Here is a 23671-nt window from a genome sequence, read left to right as displayed (position 1 = left end):
AAACTTAAAGAAGGAGAGGTTTAATTTGGTAAATGATTCAGAGGATTCAGTCCATGGTATGCTGGCTCCAAGGCCAAAATATCACGGTGGAAGGGCCTGGTGGAAGAAAGCCGCTCACCTCATGGCAGCCAGGAAGCAGAGGGAGAAGAGGGGAGGCAGGGGGACCGACCCACAGAGGCACACCCTGAGCACCCCACCTCCTCCAGCCAGGCCTCACCTCTTGCACCATATTCGTCTATGAATTCATCAATGGATGGATCCCCTGATGAGTACAGCACCCCCATGACCCAATCACCTTCCAAAAACCCCATCTCTGAACACATGAAACTTGGGGCACATTCTAGACCTAAGTTATAACAGTGTCTTAGTCTATTCAGACAGCTATAACAAAATACTTTAGACTGGGTGATTGATTTTTTTAAAAAATAGAAAAGTATTTTTCACAGTTCTGGAGGTTGGAAGTCTAAGATGAAAACCCCTAAGATTCCGTGTCTCTGGGGTCCCATTCCTCACAGATGACACATTTTTGCTGTCCTCACACTGCAGAAGGGGCCAACTATGGAATTATGAAGTCACTATCCCAAGAGGTCCCTCCCCTTAGCATCACCGCCTTAGTGATTAAGTTCAACGTATGGATTTGGGGGACACTCAGACCACAGGACAGACCAAAGGTCAGAACTGGGGGCAAGGCCTGTGGCTGAGCACCCCTGAGATGTCACCCGACTTCTGAGACTGTCCCTGCCCTGCCCACCTTATTTTTTAGCCCAAGGGGAGGTGCGCAGCAGAGTTGTTCCGTGGGGGAGGGGGCGGACAGAACATGTACACCTCACCAGGAAGTGATTACTTTAACCATTGTCCCACATGAGTCCCACTTCGGGGGATTTTTCTGGACAAAATGAACTACATTAAATGAAAATTTCATTCATTTCCCCAAATTTTATTTATCAAACATATGCCTGAGTGCTGATCAGAACTTCTGACTAGGGCACAAGAAGCCAGGAACACAATGAGAAGATTCTTCTTTGCTCTTTTTTATACCCAAAGCAGAGAAACTTGATGTTTGGGTTAACCTCTGAAACCTGATCCTAAAGAAAAGGAGGCTGAAGCAGGAGGCTGAGGCAGGAGGATAGCAAGTTCAAACCCAGCCTCAGCAACACAGAAATTTAGCAAGATAAAATAAATTAAAAATTTAAAGGTCTGGGGATGTAGCTCAGGGCAAAAGTCCCTTAGTTCAACCCCTAGTATGGCTGGGGGGTGGTGTTGTAAAGGTGAATGGAAAATAGAGTGAGGTTCCAGTGCTCAGGGCTCCAGATCAGAGTTGGGCCTCAGGGTTACGTGGTGGGGGGGACACAGGGTGGTCCTGAGGACAGGTGTGGGGTACGAGCTACGCCTGGGCTGCTTCCTCATCTTTTCCAATGCTCTCTGGCCGCGCCTGCCAAATTTTGACCTCTCAAGTGGGCCCCACCTGCCGCCCTCCCAGGCTGAGATTCAGACCTTCAGACCGTGGGGACCAGAAGGCTCCCTGGTCCCTTTCCCTCTTTCTTGGGCCCTCACTTTGCCCCTTTGCTACCTGTGGGGTCGGGGGGCTGCCTTTTCCAGGGGCTCACAGGAGGAGAAGGGTGAAGAGCACTTCTGACCCCCGCAACGACATGGAGCCCCCTGGGCTTCTTGGTGCCCACTTCCTGGGTCCCTCTCGCCTGCTGTCCCGGCCTTGGCATGGGGTGAGCAGAGCCCTGGCACCCCGGGGACCTCTCCCAACCTCTTCTCCCCATGCCAGCCTCGCACCTCCAAGTGCCTCCCCAACACCCCAGGAGGTGACAGTGTGGGCAGGGAGGCGGGGGGCTGCCCGGCACTGCCTCCTGACCGGTCTGGGCCAGGGCCTCAGAGCCAGGCCCTCGGCGCTTCCCCACATCCCTCGAACAGCCAAAGCCCAGGATTCCACATAGCCTTCTCGCCCTTGCTCCTCCAAGAGCCTCAGCCTCCCAGCTGGCAGCATGGGACTGAGGTGCCAGCTTCCTGTCCAGCCCGGGCCGTGGGGCAGGGGGCGGCAGGAGACGCACATGCCCTCCCGCCTCTGTGCACCCCTCCTCTACGCCCCGTCCGTCCCGCGGTCCGGGTCCTCCGCGCAGGCCAGCTCCCCAGCCCAGCCCCTGCACCCACTGCGCCCCCTACATTCCCAGCCCTTCCCAGGCCCCCCTCCCCTCCTGTGCCTCCCCCAGTCCTTTCCTGGCCCTGGAAGCTGATCCAGGGCCCGAACCCTCTTCCTTCCTGCTGACACTTAGCCCCTGCCTCCCCTCCTCTTTCTCACCCTCCCCCCTTCTCCCTCGGCTCCTTCCTCCCCTCTTCCACCTTCCTCCTCCTTCCTTCCCTCTCCCACCCCTCCCCCTCCTCTGCACCCCTCCCCTCCTCCCCCTCCCCTCCCCCTCTCCGTCCTCTCCCCTCCCCCTCCTCCTCTTCCCTCTCCCCGTCCCCCTCCTCCTCCCCCCTCCCTCTCTCCCTCCCCCCTCCTCCTCCCTCTCCCCCTCTCCCCCTCTCCCTCCCTCTCCCTCTCCCCCTCCTCCTCCTCCTCCTCCTCCTCCTCCTCCCCCCCCCCCCGCTCCCTCCATCATCTGTATTCCGCTCCCGTCCGCGCGGCTCCGGCTGCTCTGGCCGCTGCCGCACCGTCCGAGGCGGGGGCCAGGGCCGGGGCCGGGACCTGGGGGGGGTGGGTGGGGGGAGCCGAGCGGCGGCCCGCGGAGGAAGAGGAAGGAGGAAGCTGGAAGGAGGAAGGAGGAAGGAAGCGGGCAGGAAGCGCGGAGGAGGCGGCAGGCGAGGGCCCGGGCCGGGCGGGGGGCGGCGGCTCCCCGGACCCCGGACCCGGTGCAGCGGCGGAGCCCCCTCCCCTTCGGGACGGGGGTGACAGGGACCCGGCGGCCGCAGCCCCGCCCCCCGCGCTCCCCGCAGCACCCCGCACCCCATTCCGCGCCCCATTGGGGGGGTCCCCCCCGCAGGGCATGCAGCACCCCGGACGGAGCCCCCTCCCCGCGGTGAGTAGCAACTGGGGCGGGGTGGGAGCTTCTGGGATGGGGGACAGTGGTCTCGGGCCTCCTTGGAATGGGGGGACAGCAGAGGACAGTGGGCGGGGCCTGATGGGGAGCCGAGGTCGTGGTCCCGGCGGGAGGGTGGGTGCGCTGGGCCGCGAGCTGTGCGTTGGGGTCGCCCTGCCGGGGTGTCTGGGGGTCGCTGCGCGCCCGCCGAGGATGGGGTGCGTGCGGGCGCGGGTCCGGACCCCCTGTCGGGGCGCGAGTCCGGCTCTCCCCCATTGCCCCTCCCACCCTCCACATCGCGGCTCTGGGGGGCACATGCCAGCGCTGGGGAGGGGGAGAGGCGGCGCGGGGTTTCCTTGGTGACCGCGCCTGGCAGGAGCGGTTGCCCTGGCAACCGGGGAGACCGGGGAGTTTGGGAAGTGAAAATGGGAAAGACGAAGGGGGAACTGGGAGTGAGACAACCCCCTCCCCAGTCCCCAGCCAGTCTCTCCGGGGTCACCGTCCCCTCCTGGCGGGCAGCCCAGAGCCCCAGCCTCCCCCTTCCCAGCACCCCTTCCTTGGCCCAGTCGGCTTAGGGGCTGGGCCTCCTCCCGCACATGCCGCCCTGGGACCCACCCGCCTCAGCCTCCCTTCTGGGGACCCCCCCCCCGGCCCCGGCCCCCGCCTCGCCCGCCTCCCCTCCCTCACACCTGTTCTCCCGGGCCTCCTCTCCGCTCCGCCTTCCCCCTGCTCGCTCTCGGCACCCCTCGGCCTCCCCTCCTTCCCAGCACTGCCAGCCGCCGCCTCCTCCTCCTCCTCCTCCTCCGGCCCGGCTCTGCCTGGGAGCCCGCCTGTGGTCTCTCCCCTCAAAGGCCCCTCTATCCCCGTCTCCTTGGCCCCTAGGAGCCGAGCCCTCAAACCCAGAGCCCCCAAATCCTGGGGCCCTCCTCCCTGGCATGGCTCCTTCTCGGGCCCTCATCTCCTTCCAACGCCCCCTGCACCGCAGCCCCAAGGCCCAGGCTCTGCGCGCGAGTGCCCGCTTTCCACAGCTTCCGTGGGCCCCTCAGGCAGCGGGGCCAGCCGGGCCGCCGAGCCCCAGCGCCCACAGCGCCCCCTAGCGGCGCCCCTTCCCTCCCCTGGGGCACTCCCACCTCGCTCTCCGGGGCGCTGCCCGGGCGGAGACTTTCTCAGGGTGGGGGCTTCCCCTGGGAGAGCCCAGCTGGGGAGGGGGAGGGGAAGGAGCGCGAGGCCGCCCGGGCCCCTCCCCGCCCCCTCCCCAGCTGCGAGCTGCAGCCGCGCCTCGCTCCGCAGCGCCCCATTGCTATGCGCCTCACATCCCGCGTCCCGGCCGCGCAGCCGCCAGACAGGAACTCGGGCTCCCGTGGCAGGCAGCTGGGAGTCGCCAAGTCGGTTCCCTCCCGGTCCTGGCAGCAGCAGCAGCATCCTCATCCCCCCGAAAAGCGCCCCCCACCCTGGCCAGGATCAGCGCCTCCCTCTTCCTGTGGCACCTTCTGCCTCTGAGGCCCTGCTAGCCTGCGCTCACTGCCCCCTTCCCTTCCCAGCTTCCTCCTGCTGGCCCCGGTCCTCTCCCTGTCCACCTGCACGCCCCGAAGGCAGGGACGAGCGGGCAGAGGCACAGAGGTGGGAGGGAGACACTCAAGCCAGGAGGGAAACGGTGGGAGCCAGAGAGAGGCAGAGAGGGAGAGGGGACCCCGTCCCACAACACACACACACACAGTGAGGGTGCATCACCGTGGAGCCAGACTACACAGTTACTCACTTATTCCCGAAAGAGAGGGAGAGTCAGTCAGGCGACAGGGGAACACACCATTCCCACACGGAGAGCCAGCCGGCTGACAGGAGGCTGGGACAGACCCAGCCCAGTGGGAGCTTCAGCACCCCCATCCAGGAGCCAGGGGGCCCACATCAGCATGGAGCAGAGCCCGAGAAAGCCGCAGAGGCGGGTGTAGGCAGAGCTGCCCGTGTGTACACACACAGTCATTCAGCGGCAGCCAGGGGCCCAGATGTGGCAGCCACAGAATCAGAGACCCGGTGACAGATGTGGCCGTGGCTCCGGAGTCAGCCAGAGGCCAGGGGAGAGGGGGAGCAACGCTCACATCTGGAGTCCCGGCAGCAGGGGCGATGCACATGCAGGCCTCCAGACCCAGAGACGGGCGAGGGACAAAGGCCAGGCCCTGACGTGGGCACAGCTGCCTTGTGGCCTCGCAGAGACACAAAGCAGGGGCACAGAGGTGGCCCCACGTGCTGTTGATACAGCTGCGCAGCTGTGCACATGCACACCCCAGACCCCTGCCCAGTGAGGGCCACCTGTGTGCTCAGGAGTGGGCCCAGGTTCGCCATGATGGCTGGAGGACAGTGGAAGGAGACCTCAGTACCAGCAGGGCTGATGCCCCACTCTGCTCACCCCAGCCCTGTGGACCCCCTTGCCGCGCTGCTGCCAGAAGCCCTCATGTCACCCCCATGCCTCCCTCTTCCCTGCCCCGGGCTCTGTCACCTGGCCCCATCTCTCCTGTTTCCCTGGGGCTGATCCCCACCCTCCTGGGTGCCCAGCTATGGGGCCCCCACTTGCCACCCCAGCTTCCCTTCTCACCCTGGGCTGCTCTCCCGCTCCTGCCTGCCTTCCTGTCCCCGAACTCCATTCCAAGCCCCTGCTTCCCCCACACCCGGGCCATGGGTGCCATTTCACACACACGTGCACGCACGCACACAGCTTTCAAATCTTGTTTGTGGCCAACATTTTTTTAAATAGCTATTTGACATGAAAATCCAGATCCTCGGCTCCTTTGAAACCTCCTTGCCCCGCTTGGTCACGGGTGCTGCACCCAGGCGGTCGCTGCCCCTCCTCTTGCTCCACCTGCTCCTTCATGATGTTGCACCTCCAGCTCTGCTCAGTCAGCTGAGTTTTCACCCCTGCTATTTTCTCTCCCCTCTTCCCCCTGCTGCTGGCTCTCCTTCTGCCCTGTCACTCTCTCCGGTCTCCTCCCCTGGTTCCTTTGCCCGGGGCTCTCTCTGTCCCTCCTGTCCCCCACCCTTCTGCCCTGACTCCGAGCCTCCCTGGCCTGGGTGCTGTGGGCACTGGGCTGCCACACACCCCACACTGCCAGCATGGAGGCAGGCCTGGTCTCCTGTGGGTGCAGGGGCCGCTGGGCTGTCCCAGAGGACACAGGGCATGGTCCCCTCAGCCAACTGCAGTCGTGGGCCTGGGGTTCTGACTGGAGGTGGCTTCGCTGGGCCTCACCTCCAGATCAGGTGTCTCCTTGGTGGCAGACAGTGCTCAGGCAGCAGTGTGCCCTCACCGTCACCTGGTAGGGGATGACCATCTTCGTCCCTCCCTGCCAGGGTGCAGGTGGCTTATCATCTCTGACTTCAGGGACCCTCCATCCCCTTTCCTCCCGGTCCCAAGGTGTTGGTGGCAGGAGAGTCCGAGTGGCAGGATCTCCCTTGTTGCCTGGAAACCTGTTGTCATGGCAGGCAGAGGTGGAGGGGCCGCACAGGCCTGGAGATGGCTGTTCAGGGCCCTGCAGTCGAGCAGCGGGTGCCATTGTGGGAGACCCGGAGTCCCTAGGGCTGCAGAGATGAGAGCGTGGGGAGCTGCTGTCTGGTGGCACCAGGTCCTGGAGGAGGGCTGGGCTGGGCTGAGGAGAGTGCGTGACCCAGAGAGTGTGTGGGGACAGCAGCCACCCTGTGGGCCACTCCCTGTCCCAGCCCTGTGCCCTACAACTTTCGCCCGCCTGGGCAGCTGAGCTCTTACTGCCACAGCCCTGAGGGGCTCAACTCGGGGTGGGGTGCTCTCGGCTTGCCTCAACCCCCCTGCCCAGTGCAAGAGGGGACAGCGTGACAATGGCAGGCCTGTGGTGGGAGCCTACGTGAGCCTGGGCCAGGCTAAGCACTTCCTGTGAATTTGTTCAGTTCATTCTTGTAAAAACTCTACAAGGGAGGCACAGTCTTCCGCTCCAAGGTGACACTTGGGGAAACTGAGGCCCAGAGGGGTGAAGTCCCTTGCCCAGGAGCTGGGGCATCAAACCCAGGGAATAGCCACTCATCTCTCCCAGTGTAGACCACCACTTTGCAGGGGGGAAACCGAGGCCCAGAGATGCGCTGTGCTGGAACATTGGCCCCTTCGGGTGGAAATTAGGACTGTTAATAACAGTAGCTACGTTGGTCATAGCAATAGGCTCTGGGAGGCTGAGGCAGGACAATCACAAGTTTGAGCCCAGCCTGGGCAACTTAGCAAGACTTAAAGTAAAAAATAAAAAGGACTGGAGATAGAACTCTGACAAGGCCCTGCGTTCAATCCCCAGTACTACAAAACAAAAATAATGGACTCAGAATGTTGGAGGTGCTTTTGTTTGGTTGGTTTTGGCTTTGCTTTTTTGAGACAGAATCTTGCTATGTAGTTCAAGGGTGGCCTTGAACTCACTCTGTAGCCCAGGCTGGCCTCAAACTCACAGCGATCCTCCTGCCTCAGCCTCCGAAGTGCTGGGATCACAGGCCTGCGCCACCACACTGAGCCTTGGAGTTTTAAGACTTTAAGCATTCCTATAGCCCAGGGTTCTCCACTTCCCCGTCCCGTTTTTGCCCTTAAAGCCCCAGAGAGGAAAGGACCTGCCAGGGTGAGGCCACGGGTCTTCTTGCACAGTGCTTATGTGGGTTTGCTGAAGTGAGCCTAGGGTCTAGTCCAGCAGGAAGGGAGGGGCTTAGAAATGGGGCTGCAGCTGAGGCCTGGAAAGGGTGGAAGGTCTGTCCTTCTGGTGCGAGAATAATGGTGACTTCGAAGGTCGCTGCCTGGAAGGCCCTGTGTGCGTGGCCTTGAGTCCCCACCAAGCGAGGCGTCTCTCTCTTCACAGACTGCAGGACAGAGCCCAGGGCTGGGTGGGGCAGCAGGAAGGGCAGAGCTTGAGCCCACCTCCCGGTCCTGCGTCCCCAGACTGTGTGGAGCGAGGGGAGAAAAGGGAGGATGCACAGCCTGGCACACGTGGGACCTTCCCCATGTGCAGCCCAGCAAACCCAGGCCTCTGAGGTTCAGAGCAGGACCCTGGGGGGCAGTTCTGCTCTAGGGGGGATGGGACGGGGTGCTCCCTCTTCCTCCTGAAGCAGAATGTGGGAGCCGGGCCCTCTTGATGATAGACCCTCCTCACTCTGGCTGCTGGGGAGTCGCTTGGGCTCTTTGGCCATTGTCTCTGGGAAACACAGTGTCAGCCTCTGCATTCTGAGTCCCACGCACAGACTCAAAATGTGCATTGTGTTTTGGTTTGGCTTTTGGCTTTTGATACTCAGGATTGAACCTAGGGCCTTTGCACCGAACTACATCCCCAGCCCCTTTTATTTTTTCACTTTGAGACTGGGTCTTGCTTAAGTCTCCAAGTTGCCCAGGCTGGGTTGGAACTTGTGATCCTCCTGTCTCAGCCTCCCAGAATGCTCTGAATATGCATTTTAAGAGGGTTCCCAGGTGACTTGGACACATGTGCGTGAGAAGGACAGTTACATGCAGCCCTGAGATGGCAGCAGAATGCGGCAGCCCCTCCTATGAGGAAGACCAGGGCTGGGCCTCGGGCAGTGCCCCAGCCCCCTCAGCGCTGATTCTGTCCCGGGAGATTCACTGCAGGGTGTAAGCTGCCCCCTCCTTCTCCCAGAGAGTCTGGGGCCCTGGAGGTTCACAGAGTCAGCCTGGGTGTGGCACCCATGGGTGCTGAGATGACCTCACCAGGCCTCAGGGGACCCTTCTGTAAAGTGGGAGGCCTGTGATCCAGCACTCAGCAGGCTGAGGCAGGAGGATCACCCGAGAGTTCAAGGCCAGCCTGAAGTACATAGTGAGATCCTGTCTCAGTAAGTAAATAATTAAAGGGACCGTGTGTTTCCAGGCCTGTGTGCCCGGTAGCCCCTCGAGGCAGCCAGGCCACGGAGCAGAAGGAGCTGAGCTCCAGGGACTCAGGCAGAGGCCGCTTCACACAGGGCAGGACAGGGATGGCGGCGCTGCGGTTAGATTGGAACCACACTGCGCAGGGCTGTGGCCGCTGCCATGCATTATAGACTCTGTCCCTTGGGCAGAGCTGTGTTGGGCAGCAGTGCATTAGACCCTCAGAGCAGCCCCTCGCCGGCTGGTCACTGCGGCTTCTGCCCTCTCTGCCTGCCAGCCTCTGTCCTGTGACATCTGTTATTTTTAGTATTATTATTAGGGTGTTTTGAGACAGGGTCTCGCTGTGTAGCTCAGGTGGCCTTGAACTTGTGATCCTCCTGCCTTAGCCTCCCGGGTGCTGGGATTACAGACATGTGCCATCAGGCCCAGCCCAGTCTCAGTGGACAGGTGATGGGGGGGACAGGAAGTGTGAAGGTCGGAGCTTCAGGTCCAGAGAAACCTCAGAGGTGGCACAGGACCCAGAACTGAGACGGGGACGAGAGAGACAGTGCCACAGAGACAAGGGAAGGTGAGGGCAGAGGGGACGCAGGCAAAGGCCAGATGGGGACATGGCCAGGTGGAAAGGTCGCCTGCCTGCCACTCTGCTGGGAAGCTGGCGGGGTCCTGGCTGGCCTCTTGAGGCTATAGGTCACTTTATTTTAATTATTTTTCAAAACAGGGTCTTGCTATGTAGCCCAGGCTGGCCTAGAACTCAGGGGTGATCCTCCTGCCTCAGCCTCCTAAGTGCTGGGCTTACAAGCATGTGCCACCATGCCCGGCATGGGTCCCTTTATTCCAAAAGCACTTAGGATATCTGGAAGTGTTAAGAGGTGTGCGTGGACGGTGTTTCATCCTTCCAGGACTCTGGAAGTTCTTCTTCAGCTCTAGCCTGCATCCCTCTTGCTGTGACGGCAGTCAATCCCCTCTCTTTTCTCTCAGCTTCTGAACTTAGCCGTGAAAATGAGTATGGCTGACAGGAACACTTCTTGCCTCCCTTTCCTCCTCACCCCACCTCTCTGGGGCCCCTTAGTTTCCGATCTGCCATCTGCCTGCTTCCTCGTGGGCACCATGCCCGACATCTCTCAGAGCCGGGCTGGGGGTTGGCGCTGCACCCCAAGCACCTGGCCACCTCCGGCCTCCGCCCCGCAGCCCCGGCCCAGCTGCCCTGGCTCTCTCGTTCTCTCCCGAGCTCTGTGCCTCTCCACCTGCCCTTGTGCGTGCCTGTCCTCCACCCTCTAGGTGTCTCCTGGGCTTTCGGCACAGGTGCCTCCGCCCACTCCCTGGGCCAGGCACCAAGGGCTGCACGGTGGTTGGACAACTGCCTGCCCTGGGTCCCCAGGCCAGCTGAGCACTGTCCCTCGGGCTGCCCGGCCTCCGCCACACCCTCAGCCCCAAGACTGCAGCCAGGCTGCCAGGGGCCACGGGGAGACTCAGTGGCCAGAGCAGGGGACCGGGCAGAGGCCCCTGCATGATGGGGGCCAGGGCAGCTGCCGCTCCTCCTGCCCATGGCTTGCCTGGACCCTCTGCAGGACTGAGCAGCGCAGTCCGGACATGCGAGGCCTCTGGGCCCTCCCAGCTCTGTTGACTGCGCCTCAGGGTCCCATCTGGGGAGCGGGCATCTCAGTAGGAGGCTCCAGACCATGTGCGGCACCCCGCTGTGGGGTGCTGTATGCCCACGCCCCTGGGCTGGGGTCTGCATGGGCACCCCAGGAGTCCCTGGCTTTGGGGTCGGGACTGGGTCCCCAAGTGCTGCGAGGGACTCAGCCAGCTAGTGGCACCGTGGCGTGGGTGGAGACCAGGACACAGGTGGCCAGCTGGAGGCGGGGAGGTGGTGGCACCTCCGCTGGGCAGGCCTGCTGGGACGGGAGCTCTGGGACTGGTGGCTCTGAAGTTCAGCTGCCCGTGTGTCCGGGCTGGGATGCAGGAAGGCATGCGGTGAAACTTCAGGGCACATAGATGGGAGGCCACAGGACATTGGTCCATCCTGCTACCCAGGGCAGGCTGAGCACCAGTGTGCACCAGGCATGGCTCTGGTCCTGGGCACAGCCCCAATCGGGGGGCTTCCATTCAAGGATATGGGCACAAAAGGGGCCAGAGGGCAGGAAGTGTTAAGAGAAAAATAAAGCAGAGAGGGTTCTGGAATGGGCAGGGTGCCCTCTGATGTGGGGCTTCAGCATGTGTCACTGAGAGAGACATCACAGTGAAGGCCTGACAGAGGCAGGGAGGAGCCCTGGGGACAGCTGGGGAGGACCTGGTGGCAAAGTGAAGAGCAAGTGCAAAGGCCCTGGGGCCATGTGTGCAGCCCTTCCTGGAAGGAACGAAGGGAGGGCCGGACGGGCAAGGCAGGAAGCAGGAGATGGGGTCCGAGGAGCAGGGTGCTGGGAGCCTTTACTCCACTTGAGCCAGGATTTTCAGGAGGTTGCTGAGCAGAGGGACAGGATTGGTCTGGCTACCTGCCGGGGACAGAAAGGGAGGGGCAGAGGTAGGAGTAGGGACACCATGAGGAGGGGACTTGGTGACTTATTTGTCCAGGCCAGGGATGGTGGCCAGGCTGGGGAGCAGGCCTGGGCCAGGGCTGGGCTGGAACTAGAGCCCTCGGTCGAGCATTCAGAGTTCCAATCCTGCAGGGGCCTCACAGGTGAGACTCTTACCATCCACCTCTCAGTGGAGGAGCCTGGAAAGAGGAGACTGGAAAGAAGCCAGCCTTGGTCAGGGGCCACAGACTCAAGATTCAACCCAGGCCCAGGGGCCATCTAACGGGGTGCTGTGCAGGTGCCCATTGCCTTTCAAGGCCCAAGGGTGTGCTAGCCTTGGAGCCTGTAGGTGGCATTCATGAGCATCTGTACCAGGACCTGGCACATAGCAGTAATAGGGACTTGGTAAGTACTTCCTGGATGGAGGGAGGGATGGAGGGAGAGATGGGTGGAGGGATGGAGAGATAAATGGAGGGATGGGTGGAAGGGTTGATGTGTGGACAGATGGATGGAGGGGCGGATGGAGGGATGACAGAGAAGTCAAGTCAATGATGGTGGCTGCCCTGCCCGTCTTACAGCAGAGAGGAGTATCAGGAGGGCGCGTCTGGAGCACGCTTCTGCGTGGCCTGAGTAGGGCTGAGCCCAGCTGTGAGGGTGACATGGTCCGGGTCTGCCGGTTTCCCGGGGTGGGGGTGGAGCCGATGCTGCAGTAGGGGTCCGGGGGCACCTGGGGCTCCAGGCACCTGCAGCGGAGGGGGGAGAGCTGCAGGGACGGTGGCCTAGCAGGGCTGCTTCTGGCCAGCGGCAGGGGGTCAGCGCAGCCTGGCCGGTTCTGCATCCGAGGAGGAGCAGGAGCAGGAGGGGGAGGGGGAGAGGAGCAGGAGGGGGAGGGGAGGGGGAGGAGGAGGAGGCGGCGGCGGCCGTGGCTGTGGCTGTGCCACCAGGCTGGCTGGGCTTGGCACAGCCCGCACCCCCCTTCCCCGGGCAGCTCGGCCGCCAGCCTCCTCCCCCGCTCCCCCGACCTTCCCGGCCGCCCAGAACCAATGGGTTAATTAGATAACGGAGCCTTTGATTAGCGGGGGAGGGGAGCGGAGGGGCGGGCGGGAGGCGAGCGCCCTCCCGCCGCCGGAGGAGAGATCGGAGGAGGGAGGGCGCCGCGGCTCCGCACTGCCGTGTGACTGGAAACTGTAATCGCGGAGAGGGGGAGACCAAGACAGGGACGGACAGACGGACGCGGGATCCGACCAATGAGCGGGTGACGCCAGGAAGGAGGACAGAGGGGTCGCGGGGACGGAGAGGGCCGAGGTCCGGGCTCGCGGCAGGGCGGGCGCGGGGCCGGGCGGCGCGGGGTCGGACCGGGCCGGAGAGCGGCGGAGGCGGCGGGAGGGAGAAGGCGACTGCGGCAGCGCCGGAGCCCGGACGTCGCCCGGGGCGGGGGGGGCGCGGGGAGACCCCAGAAGCCCCTGCGCCCCCCCCAGCGCGACCTCGACGCGAAGCCCGGAAAGCGGGGCCGGAGGCATGAGGAGGGGGGGCCGGGGCGCAGAGGGGCCCGGCGGGAGCGGCGCCTCCAGGGTGAGTGTCCCGCAGGCGGGCGCGGGCGGCGGGCGGGACGGGGCGGGGGCGCGGGGCGGGGGCCTCGGGAGGGGCCGGGCCCAGGACGGCACCGGCACCGGCACCGGCACCGAGCGACCGAGCGAACCCGCCGCAGTGGGAACAAAGACCCGGCCTCCGAGCTGGGCGGGCGGGCGGAGCCGTCCCTCCGTGCGTCCGGCCCGGCCCTCGGCGCGGCGCCTCGCACGTTTCCATCTGGGCGAGACGACCCCGGCCCGCAGGGGAGGAGCGCGGGTCCCGTCCGTGCGCCGCGGCCGTCACCGCCGTGGGAGCGCGCTGGGGGGCGCCTCGCGTTCCCGGGACGCTGCGCCGAGGGGACGCCTGGCGGCCGCAGGGGGACTCCCGGGGCTGGGGCTGGGGCTGGGGCTGGGGCTGGGGCTGGGGCTGGGGCTGGGGCTGGGGCTGGGCCCTCCCTCCCTCCCGTGCCTCAGCGCCTGTCGCCGCGCGCCGGGCCTCTGTGTCCCCGTCTGTGAACCGGGCGCCTGACCGCTTCCCGACCGTCCCCGGAAGGCCTGAGGGAGACAGGCGGGCGCTTGGTGCTCGGAAGGGCTCTGCAGCGAGGCCTTCGCCAGGGCCTCGTCTGGGTCCTGATGGGCCGCCGCTTCTCCCCTTCTCTGGTCCTGGGTGGGGGTGCAGATCGGGGAGGCGCATCCATGACTCCTCAGGGGACCGGGGCCTCCCCAAAGCTCAGGCACGGGGTCCCCCGGCCCCGCCCCCGCCCCATCATCGCCCCCAGCGCCGTCCTGCGGCAGCAGCTGGCACAGGGCCCGCCAGGCCGGCTTCGCCCGGGGCACCTGCAGTCTCGGGGAGCAGGGGGGCTGCTGGGGGCCTGCCGGCGTTGTTGCCATCCCAGACCTGACGGCAGCCTGCGGGATCCCGCCCTGCCCAGCCTCCGCCCTCAGCCCTCACCTGCCCACACCCTCGGCTCCACGCCTGGCACCTCCCGCTGTCCCTCAGGCCCCTTTGTGGGGCCGATTCTGGGACCGGGCCAGGCTGGGTGGGCGGTGACAGAGGGGTGGGATGCAGGGCCCAAGGAGGGCTGAGGACTGGGGAGCTGTCTCTTCTCACTGTTGCTGGGGAGAGGAGAAGGCGGGAGGCTGCGTGGCTGTCACCCACACTGTCCCTCCCCTCTCTGCACCTCGGTCTGGCTGTCCCTCGCTCCCTGCTTCTGTCTGCCTTTCTGGACTCAGACAAAGACCTAAGTTGCCAGCCTGGTTGGTTCCCCCACTAACTGGCCGGGCAGCCTTGGTGGGGAATGTCCTCTCTCCTGGCCTCAGTTGTCCCTTCCGCACAGTGGGCACAAGGTCTTCACCACCTGGACAGGACGAGGTGGGAGCAGGGGAGGCCCGGCCAGCCCTTCTCTCTGCCCCATGGTCCCGGGCCCTGGGCAGGGTGGTGGTGGGCACTGGGGCCTGTGGGGTCCCCATCCCTGACTGAGCCTGTCCCCTGTCCTCTCTCGCAGCCTCCCAGCATCCACGCAGAGCATGAACATTGAGGATGGCGCGTGCCCACTCCCCGTGCCCCCCACTGCCGCCCGGTAGGATGTCCTGGCCCCACGGGGCGCTGCTCTTCCTGTGGCTCTTCTCCCCACCCCTGGGGGCCGGCGGGGGCAGCGTGGCCGTCGCAGCGGCCGCAGGAGGGGGCTCCCCACCGGCCACCTCCTGCCCAGCCGCCTGCTCCTGCAGCAACCAGGCCAGCCGGGTCATCTGCACTCGGAGAGAGCTGGCCGAGGTCCCTGCCAGCATCCCCGTCAACACGCGGTACCTGAACCTGCAGGAGAACGGCATCCAGGTGAGCGGGGCGCGGTGGGCATGGGCAGGCCCAGGAGCCGGGGAGGTGGCGCTGGGGACACGGGGCGGCCGGCCTGGGCCCATGCCCCTCAGCTAGCTTCAGTTGTCCTGGGCGCCGCCTGCCCTGTGTCCGGGACAGGTGTCCTTGGCTGGCAGACGCTGCGGCCCGTGTCTCCATCTGGGAAATGGGACCCGTGGAGGGCTGGAGGGCGGGGATTTGGTGTTGGCTCAAGAGCGACAGGCGCAGGCGTGCTGTGCGTGGTTCGAGATGCTGCTCGGGTTGGCATTGGCTTCCGGGGGCCCTCGAGTGGCACCGGGAGGGCAGGGCTGGTGCTCGGGCTGGGCTGTGGCCCTCTGATTGATTGCGACTGTGATGGACAGCCTCCATGAAGTGTCCAGTGGGACGTGTGCAGAGCTGTGCGGGTCCCTGGGGCTGAGGGGTCTCAGCTCCTCTTCTGTGTTCAGGGCCAGACCCTCCTCTGCTGCAGGATGGGGTGCCTGTGCCCTGAGGGGCTTTCACAGCAGCTGTGGCCGCTGGATGCCAGCAGCACCTGTCCCGGGTTCCAGAATCGGCCCCGGACCTTGGCAGATCTTCCTGCCCGGGTTGGGCACCAGCGTAGAAAGGGCGTTCGGCGAACCCCATCCCAGCCCAGGCCTTCAGTGGCCACCCTCACACAGCCAGATCTAACCAGAAGGCTCAGCCCCCCATGAGAAGGGACCCTCATGGGGACACCCCTCCCCGGCTGCGGCTGGAGGACCAGGAGCCACAGTGAAGGCGCAGGAGTGAGGGGGGGCCCGGGCCGCGCCCCCCAGCCACCTCCTCTGTCCCTGTCCTTGTGGCCACATCTCCAGCTGCTGCCCCTGAGGACCCCATGCCCACCTGCCCCATCCCGTCCTGCACGGTCCCTGCGTTTACCCAAGTGGCTCCGTGCTGAGCCTGGTTCTGGATGGGGACCTGGGAGGACCGGCCTGCACGACTCTCTCCAGGGCCACACGCACCAGCAGAGTGCACTCGTGGACACGGTTCACTGCTAAGTCACACGCTGGGCTACTGCACCTGTGTGTCACACGCGTCATAAAGCATCCACCAAAGTGGGCATCCTGAAAGAATGAGAAAACAGGAGACCTGAACACTAGCCCAACACTCTGAACCCGTAGTCCCAGCACTCGGGAGGCTGAGGCAGGAGGATCACCACAAGTTTGAGGCCGGCCTGGGCTTCATAGTGAGTTCAAGGCCATCCTGAACTACCTAGCAAGATCTTGTCTCGAAAAAACTAAAAAAAAAAAAAAAAAAAAAGTAATACTTTCTAATTGTCCAAATGCAAAAATGAAAAAAAAAAACAACTAAAAAAACCTCACTCCAGTCCCAGCACCTAGACATAAACAATGACTGCCTACATACATTTTGTTTTAATGCTCTGGCTCTTTCCTGCATTTATGTAAATACATTTTAAATTATTTATTACAAATGAATACAAATTAATTTAGAAACACTAGAAACTACACCTGAGTACAAACACAGAGACTGGGCCAGGGATTTAGCTCAGTGGTGCCACTGCCTGCCTCGAAAGTGCATGGTCCTGAGTTCGATCCCTGGTACCAAAGGAAAAAAGCAAACACAAAGACAAAACCCAGCCATAGGTCCCCAGCCACAGGTGATCCATGCACACCCACCCTGGGCCCAGGCTAGCAGCGGGACTGTTTGCTTTTTTTGAGACAGGCTGGCCTTGAACTGTCAGCAACCCTCCTGCCTCGGCCTCCTGAGTACAGGTATATGCAAGCACACCCAGCTTATTTGCTTTTCTTTTTTTAAGGACAAATGGAATCAGCTTTTTTTATACTGGTCCCGAACTGTGGGCACTTAGTAGCATAACTGTGAACACCTTTCTCCCCAGCATCAGTTATTCTCTAGTGTCGTTTGTGTGCCTGCATAGTACACCCGGGTATGGGCATTCTGTCGTTTAACTTGTCTCTTCCTAAAGACAGGACATCCGTGCATGGAAATACTATGCAGCCATAAAAGTGACACCAGAAAAGAACAATTAGTCCCATTACTGTTCAAGGCGGTGTTGGTTGTTGTTTTTGGTAGTAGGGATTGAACCCAGGACCTTTGCACTGAACTACATCCCCAGCCCCAGCCCCCCCCCCCCCGCCCAAGACAAGATTTCGCTAAATTGCTAAGTTACCCAGGTTGGGGTCAAACTGGTAATCCTCCTCCTGTGCCAGCCTTGCAGAGTGCTTGGATTTTAGGCGCACACCACCACATCTGGCTGTCCAGGTTTTGCGTGGACAGAAGCAACGCTGGAGGGCACAGCCTGGTGACCTCTTGTCACCCACCTCATGGGATAGGGGCTTCAAACTATTCCCGGCTGTGTCTGCAGAACACAGTAGGGGCTCAGGATGCCGCTAGGGAAAGGCCTGTGGGTGGGATCCCGACCGCCTGCCTTGGGGGCCCTGCAGCTCAGGGGTCTCCTCCCCTGTGCCCACAGCCCCAGCCTGGACAGTGTGGGCAGCAAGGGCGGGAGTCAGGCTCTAAGATGGCTCAGTGTCTGAGCTGTTGTTGTCCACCCTGGGTAAACGGCAGGGGCGGCAGGGGTCCCCACAGTGAGGAGGAGACATTTGTCACTCTGGAGGGGGGCACGGTCTTGGGAGTCAAAGCCGGAGGACTTCTCAAAAAAATCATTGATGAGCCTGCCACAGTGGCTCACACCTGTAACCCCAGCACTCTGGAAGGCTGAGGCAGGAGGATCACCAACTTGAGTTCAGCCTGGGCAGCTTAGTGACTTAGTGAGATGCCGCCTCAAAATAAAAAATAAAAAAGGGCCAGGGTGTAGCTCAGTGCAAAGACCCTGGGTTCAGTGCCCACAGGTGGGGCCCTGCCATCCTGGAGCTCTGCACCTGGCGCCTTCCGAGGCCTGGCGCCTGCCCAAGGCCGGTCAGGTCGGGGGCGCCAAGGTGGGCAGGGCCGTCCTCAGTCTCCTCCAGGGTGCGGAGCAAGCTCCGCCCGCAGCCCCGGCCCCGCCTCCTCCCTTGCACGCTGTGGTCCCTTCTTTGTGCGCGTGGATTTTCGCTCGCGCCAGCGGAGCGGTGTGGAGCGCGCTCGCTGTCGGTCCCGCGGTTCTCCTGCGGCCGTGGCTGCTGCCCCTCCGCAGAGCCGGCTCGGCCCCGGGGAATTGCTGGCCACCGGATCCGCACGCACTTAATTTAACCAAGTGCCTTCTGCCCACCGGGGCTTTTAGCGGCCGCGCGGGGTCGGATGTCACGGAAGTGCGGTTTGGCCGCGAGGCAGGGCCGCCCGCCCCTCCTGGGACCCGGGGGGCTGGGGGTGAGCGCGCCTCGCCCCTCGGGAGGGCGGGGAGGGAGAGGCGCAGGGGGAGGTAACGCTGACCTCCAAGGAGTCTGTCCCCAACTTATTTTGAAAAGGTAGTAATCTTTAAAAGACCAGGGAGCATCCAAGAATGCTACCAGTGCCCTTCTCTTTGCAGTAGCATTTGGGGGATTTTAACTTCTTTCCCCTCTCCTCCCCTTCTCCGCCTCATCCTCTTCTTAGTGCTGGGATTGAATTCAAGGCCTTCATGCCGTCTAGATTCTCAGCTTCCCCCACACTTCCTTTTTCGTTTTCTTTTTCTTTTGGACAGGGTCGCACTATGTAGATCAGGCTGGCCTTAAACTCACTACGTAGCCCAGGCTGGCCTCGAACTCATGGCGATCCTCCTGCCTCCGCCTTCTGAGTGCTAGGATTACAGATGAACACCACCACACCCAACCTGCTAATTTTTTTTAATGTTTTCTTTATCCTCCACATTTTCTTCTGTGAGACAGGATCTTTAATACTTTTTATAATCAGGAAATTTAAAACATAGTAAGTACAAAATGTTATACGAGCTGAAGGAAAAAGAGTCTCCCTTGGGATTTGTTCACTGGCCCCTGGAGAAGGAGAAAGAAGCCAGGCTGTGGGCTGCCGGCTGCTGTCCCCTACAAGGAGGCCGGGTGCTCCAGGTGACTTGTCCAGGCCTCTGACCCCTGGGCAGAGTGCCAGGCTGCAGGACCAAGCCAGGGCTGCCTGCCGGAAGTGCCTTTGTGGTTTCCCGGAAGTGCCTCTGTGTTTTCCGCCAGGCGATGGCTCAGTACAGCCCACTTAGACCCCTTCCCCAGAAGACTGGGCAGGAGAGCAGGGCCTCGCCCTGGTCGGGGGACAGCGGGGGTGGCCGGGGCAGCCCCTGCTGCCTGCAAACTGTCGGGCTGAGGGGAGGAGCGGCCCTTTGCCGCCCACGCCTGCCACCGGCCCTCAGTGACTCACTGTAGCCTCTCACTCCCGTCCTGTTTCCTGCCCCCTGTCAGGAGCCCCGGGCACCCCGGTCACCCAGGCTTGTTCCCACACGTGTCAAATGAGACCCTGACGCTTGTGAGTTTGTTCTTCGCTTTGTCATCATGATGTATAACACATTCAGAAAGGCACACGAGACACCAAAGTCAAGCCCAAAAGATCACCACAGAGACAATAGCCTTGTAGATTCCAAGTCAGGTAGGGTGGTGCATGTCTATCATCCCAGCACTCTGGGAGGCTGAGGCAGGAGGATACCAAAGTCAAGGCCAGCCTGGGGAACTTAGTGAGACCCTGTCTCAAAACGAAAAAATGAAAACTTTAAAAAGGGCTGAAGAGGTAGCTTAGCACAAAGGCCCTGGATTCAACCTCCAGCACTGAAAAGAAAATTCCACTCAGACCAAGAAGGAACATAAAGACCCCCAGAAGTCCCCCGTGCCCTTCAGCCACCTCTTTCTCCCCAGTGAAGGCATCGCTTATGACACACATAAGCGTGCAGCATCTCTTTTCCTTTTTCGCTGCCATGTACTGTTCCTTCGTAGGAGGCTGCCAGGGTTTATCTATCCACTTCCCAAGTATGGGATGTAGAATCATTTTGCACCTGATGAGACTCAGCAGAAGTCTTGCCCCTGTATCCAGTGGATGAGGGGAGGGACCTGGATGCTGTGGGCCAGAGGTCCGAGGCACAGTGACCTTCTACCTGAGAGCCACTTGGGAAAGGGTCACACACCCCAAACTCCGAGGCTACGGGGCGTGTCTGCCTCTACCAACTTCAGTCCTGTGACTCAGCAGAGGTCCCCAGGACACACGTGCCTGCTCTCCCACCCGCTGCCTCCCTCCTCCTGCCTTAGTGTCCCTGGGTTGTTGGTTTGTTTGTTGACACAGGATCTCATTGTGTATCCCAGGCTGGCCTCGAACTCACTTTGATCTTCCTGCCTCAGCCTCCCAAGTATTGGGATCACAGGTGTGCGCCATGCCCCATTCACCCGTATTTTTTCGATCATGGGAGACAGCTGACATTTGACATCTGCACTTCCTGGCCGAGTCGACCTGGCACACTGTTGATACTGCCTGGGCGTCAGGTTGGCCCTGGGTGACCGGGAGGGATGTCGCCCCACCAGGCTGCGAGGGCACCCACGTGAGTGTGTGCAGGCGGGGAGACGGTGGGTGGGGCGCTCACAACGAGCTCCCTCCGCTGCCCCCGTGGCCCCGCGCCAGCTGGTCATAGTGTCACCCCACTCCGTGGAGCAGGCTGAGGTCGGAGCGGGCCCAGACCCGGGTTCCCCCACCGAAAGGAAAACCCTTCCCAAGATCCCCACCAGGAGGGTGGGGGTGGGCGGTCAGCAAAGCCCGCGTCAGACAGCCTGGCGCACGTCCTGATCTCCCTCTGTCTTTTTTCAGTGCTGGGGATTCAACCCTCAGTCTGCACTGAGCTACATCCCAGCCTTTTATTTCATTTTTTATTTTGAGACAGGCTCTCACTGAGTCGCTGAGTTGTCCAGGTTGGGCTCTATCGTGCCATCCGCCTGCCTCAGCCTCCCAGAGTGCTGGCATCACAGGCATGGGCACCATCACACCTGGCTCTGTTCTGCCCACTTTACAGATGAGAAACTGAGGCCCAGGAGAGCAGGGCTCTGATACCATAACGCAGCCCACACAGGCAACCCTGTCTTCAGCCTGACAAACTCCCCTCATAGGGGACACCCTTGTCGTCTGCCCCCTCCCACACCCCAGCGCCTGACTCCACGCTCCCAGCGCCCCATCTGCAGAGCGCCCTCTGCTGGGCGTGCGCGGTCCTACGCCTCCCAGGGCTGCGCCATCCCGCGGGCTGCACCCACTGCGCCTGCGCCTTTGCGCCCTCCATACTTGGGAGCCGCAGTTGCCCGGGGCTCCATCCTCCCACACTGGGACCCAGGAGTCCCTCCCTCCACCCTGCACTTGCGGACAGCCCTCCGCTAGTCCATCTGCCCCACCCAGCTCAGACAGGCTCATTTATTGCGCACCTACTGTGTACCCTACACCACTCAGCCCAGGAAGCAGGGCAAACACAGACCCTGCCCTGGAGTTTGGGGTGCAGAAAAAACGAGCAAATGCCTCGGACAGAGACCTCCGCCCGGGACCAGATGTCCATCCAGCCAGACCCTTACCCAGGACAGGGGCTGATGTGTGGGAGGAAGGAGACGAGGCAGGAAGGCCAGAGGAGGCCTGAGTGGCTCAGTGCACAACTCGGGCACCCGTGCCAGTCATATCCCGGCCATGAGGGATGTCCCTGTTGAAGAGGGAGGCACAAGTCCCTCAGGTCGAGGAAGAAATATGAGAAGTCATCATAAAAACTGTGGGTGCGAAAAATAACCATGTTTTTAAATTTTGAATGTAAAATATTAAGGCAAAAAAACCCTCAGTATGCTTACTAGACTTTTGTCATCAGTTCATTACATTCAAAATGTATAGAAACAATTTATCTCAATAGTGTTGAGATGAGCAATTCACTTCATCATTTTCCTACCACAGTTAAATTTTTAATAAAGATTTCTTAACAGTTTATTTTCTTAAAAGCCCCAATAGAACACAGTGGGATATTTTCATTTCTGGTAACGGTTACCAATCAAGACTGAGAGTTCCCCAAAGAGGCCAAGTCGCAGAATAAAAGAGAGGGAAGAGAGCCCAAGGAGGTGGCCATACTCCCTGGGCCAGGATGGTGTATGCCTGTGATTCCAGCACTCAGGAGGAAGGCTGAGGCAGGAGGATTGCCTCGAGTTCCAAACCAGCCTGGACTACATAGCGAGACTTTGTCTCAAAAAAGCGCAAAGAAGGAGCCCTGTGTCCCTGTCTGTGTCCTGTGCCCTGGCTCGGAGCTGGGCCCTGGGACTTGCAGGCAGGGAGCTGCCTGGCTGTCACCTGAGGCCCCAGCCTACTTCTGCCACTCACAGAATGTCAACATCTGTGTCAGGAGGGGACAGGGCTAATCTGCTCCCAGACCCCATTCCCACCCGCCTGGCCATGGCCATGTGACCGCCCTGACCCCCACCCAGGCCTAGGGTGTTTCCGGCTGCAGCCAGTGCGGCCCCATCCCAGCCTGCTCACTGCTGCTTCAGAGCCAGGGCTGAACCTCCTGTCCCAGCGTGACACCTGAGCACAGCAACTCTCAAAATGCATGCCTGTCATCCCAGCACTCTGAGAGGCTGAGACAGAAGGATTCCAAGTTTTAGCCCAGCATGGGCAACTCAGAGAGATCCTGTTTCAAAATAAAAAATGTTTAAAGATTGCAGATGTAACACAGTGCAAAGGCCCTGGGTTCAAACCCCAGTACAACCACAGACAGACAGACTCCCCTGAGCACATGGGAATGGTGGACGCTCAGGCTCTGCAGCACCAAGCACAGGAGACCTCGCAGGCAGCCCAGCCCTCTGGGCCTAGGGTAGCAAACATGGGGACCCCAGTGTCCAGACTAGGCAGAAGCAGGCTCTGAGCACTGAGCTGCCACTCTGGAGCAGCAGGACTGAGAAAGTAACTTTACTTCTCAAACCTCGGATTGCTCAGATGTAAACAAACACGGAGCAGGGCCAGGGTGTGGCTGATGACCCCATGTGACAGGCTGGAGAGCCACACATGGAGCCGTACCCACCTTACAAACAGTGCTTCTACCTTTCCCTTATGAGAACCTGGGTAGGATGGCTTTTTATCCTCCCCACCCACCCCAGTACTGGAGATTGAACCCAGGGCTTTGTATTTTTCTTTTGAGACAGGGTCTTGCAAGTCACTAAATTGCCCCAATATAGGAACGACCTTATATTGCTTGGGAAGAGAAGGGAGAAATCCACTAGTTTTGGTCTTTAGGTGTATGTGTTAAATTTTAAAGCCAACCACTAAAACAAGAGGAAACATAAACCCTAAAACATTAGAGAGGGGAAATGGAATTAGAAGAAATTTAATCCATACAAAAGATGAAGGAAAGGAGAAAGAAGAAGCTACAAAAATAAGGATAAAAAAAGCACAAAACAATAATTGGAGGGGCTGGGGATTTAGTTCAGTGGTTCTGCTGCCTGCCCCAGAAGCCCTGCAAATGCAAGATCGACCTGAGTTCAATCCCCGGTACCAAAAAAAAAAAAAAAAGGCAGAATAATTCCAAATATATTAGTAATTATAATAAATGTAAATGGGTTAAAGTTCCAATTAAAAGGCAGAGATTTCAGAAGAAATTAAAAACAAAATCCAAAAACATTAACTAAAACATGAGAGCAAATGATAAAAGTAAAAATGATAGCAAACACTAATCAAAAGAGATGCATGTTAAAAAAAAAAATAAATGCATGTTATTTGTTTGTTTGTTTGCAGTACTGAGGATTGAACTCAGGGTCTTCACCACTCCCCCCTTTTTCTTTTCTTCTTCTTCTTCTTCTTCTTCTTCTTCTTCTTCTTCTTCTTCTTCTTCTTCTTCTTCTTCTTCTTCTTCTTCCTCTTCTTCAAGACAGGGTCTTGCTGACTCACTAAGTTGCCCAGGCTGGGGTTGCTCCTGCCTCAGCCTCCCAGAGTGCTGGGATTTACAGGCC

At 60.7% G+C, this 23671-nt stretch overlaps 1 protein-coding gene across 5 annotated transcripts in view; it reads left to right on the top strand.

The window, feature by feature from the left end:
* Positions 1 to 2889: 2889 nt before the first annotated feature.
* The window catches only part of Lrrc4b (leucine rich repeat containing 4B), a 28530-nt gene continuing 7748 nt past the window's right edge, over positions 2890 to 23671 (top strand). Inside the window, exons 1-2 of one of the 5 annotated variants that reach the window (XM_004866805.3) lie at positions 2890 to 3026; positions 14470 to 14798. In XM_004866805.3, the coding sequence (XP_004866862.2) occupies positions 14505 to 14798 (294 nt within the window). In that variant the 5' untranslated portion in view covers positions 2890 to 3026; positions 14470 to 14504. Of the gene's footprint in view, positions 3027 to 12527; positions 12702 to 12830; positions 12969 to 14155; positions 14337 to 14469; positions 14799 to 23671 lie in introns of those variants that run through there. The other 4 variants (XM_004866803.4, XM_004866802.4, XM_004866806.4 and 1 more) reach the window with 4 other exon arrangements.

Source organism: Heterocephalus glaber, unplaced genomic scaffold (genome assembly GCF_053883595.1).
Source record: "Heterocephalus glaber isolate CG9 unplaced genomic scaffold, H.glaber_assembly_v1.0 deba00001744, whole genome shotgun sequence".
Classification (NCBI taxonomy): Eukaryota; Metazoa; Chordata; class Mammalia; order Rodentia; family Bathyergidae; genus Heterocephalus; species Heterocephalus glaber.
The sequence above is the reverse complement of the archived record's forward strand: the minus strand, read 5'-3'. Positions and strand labels throughout refer to the sequence as shown.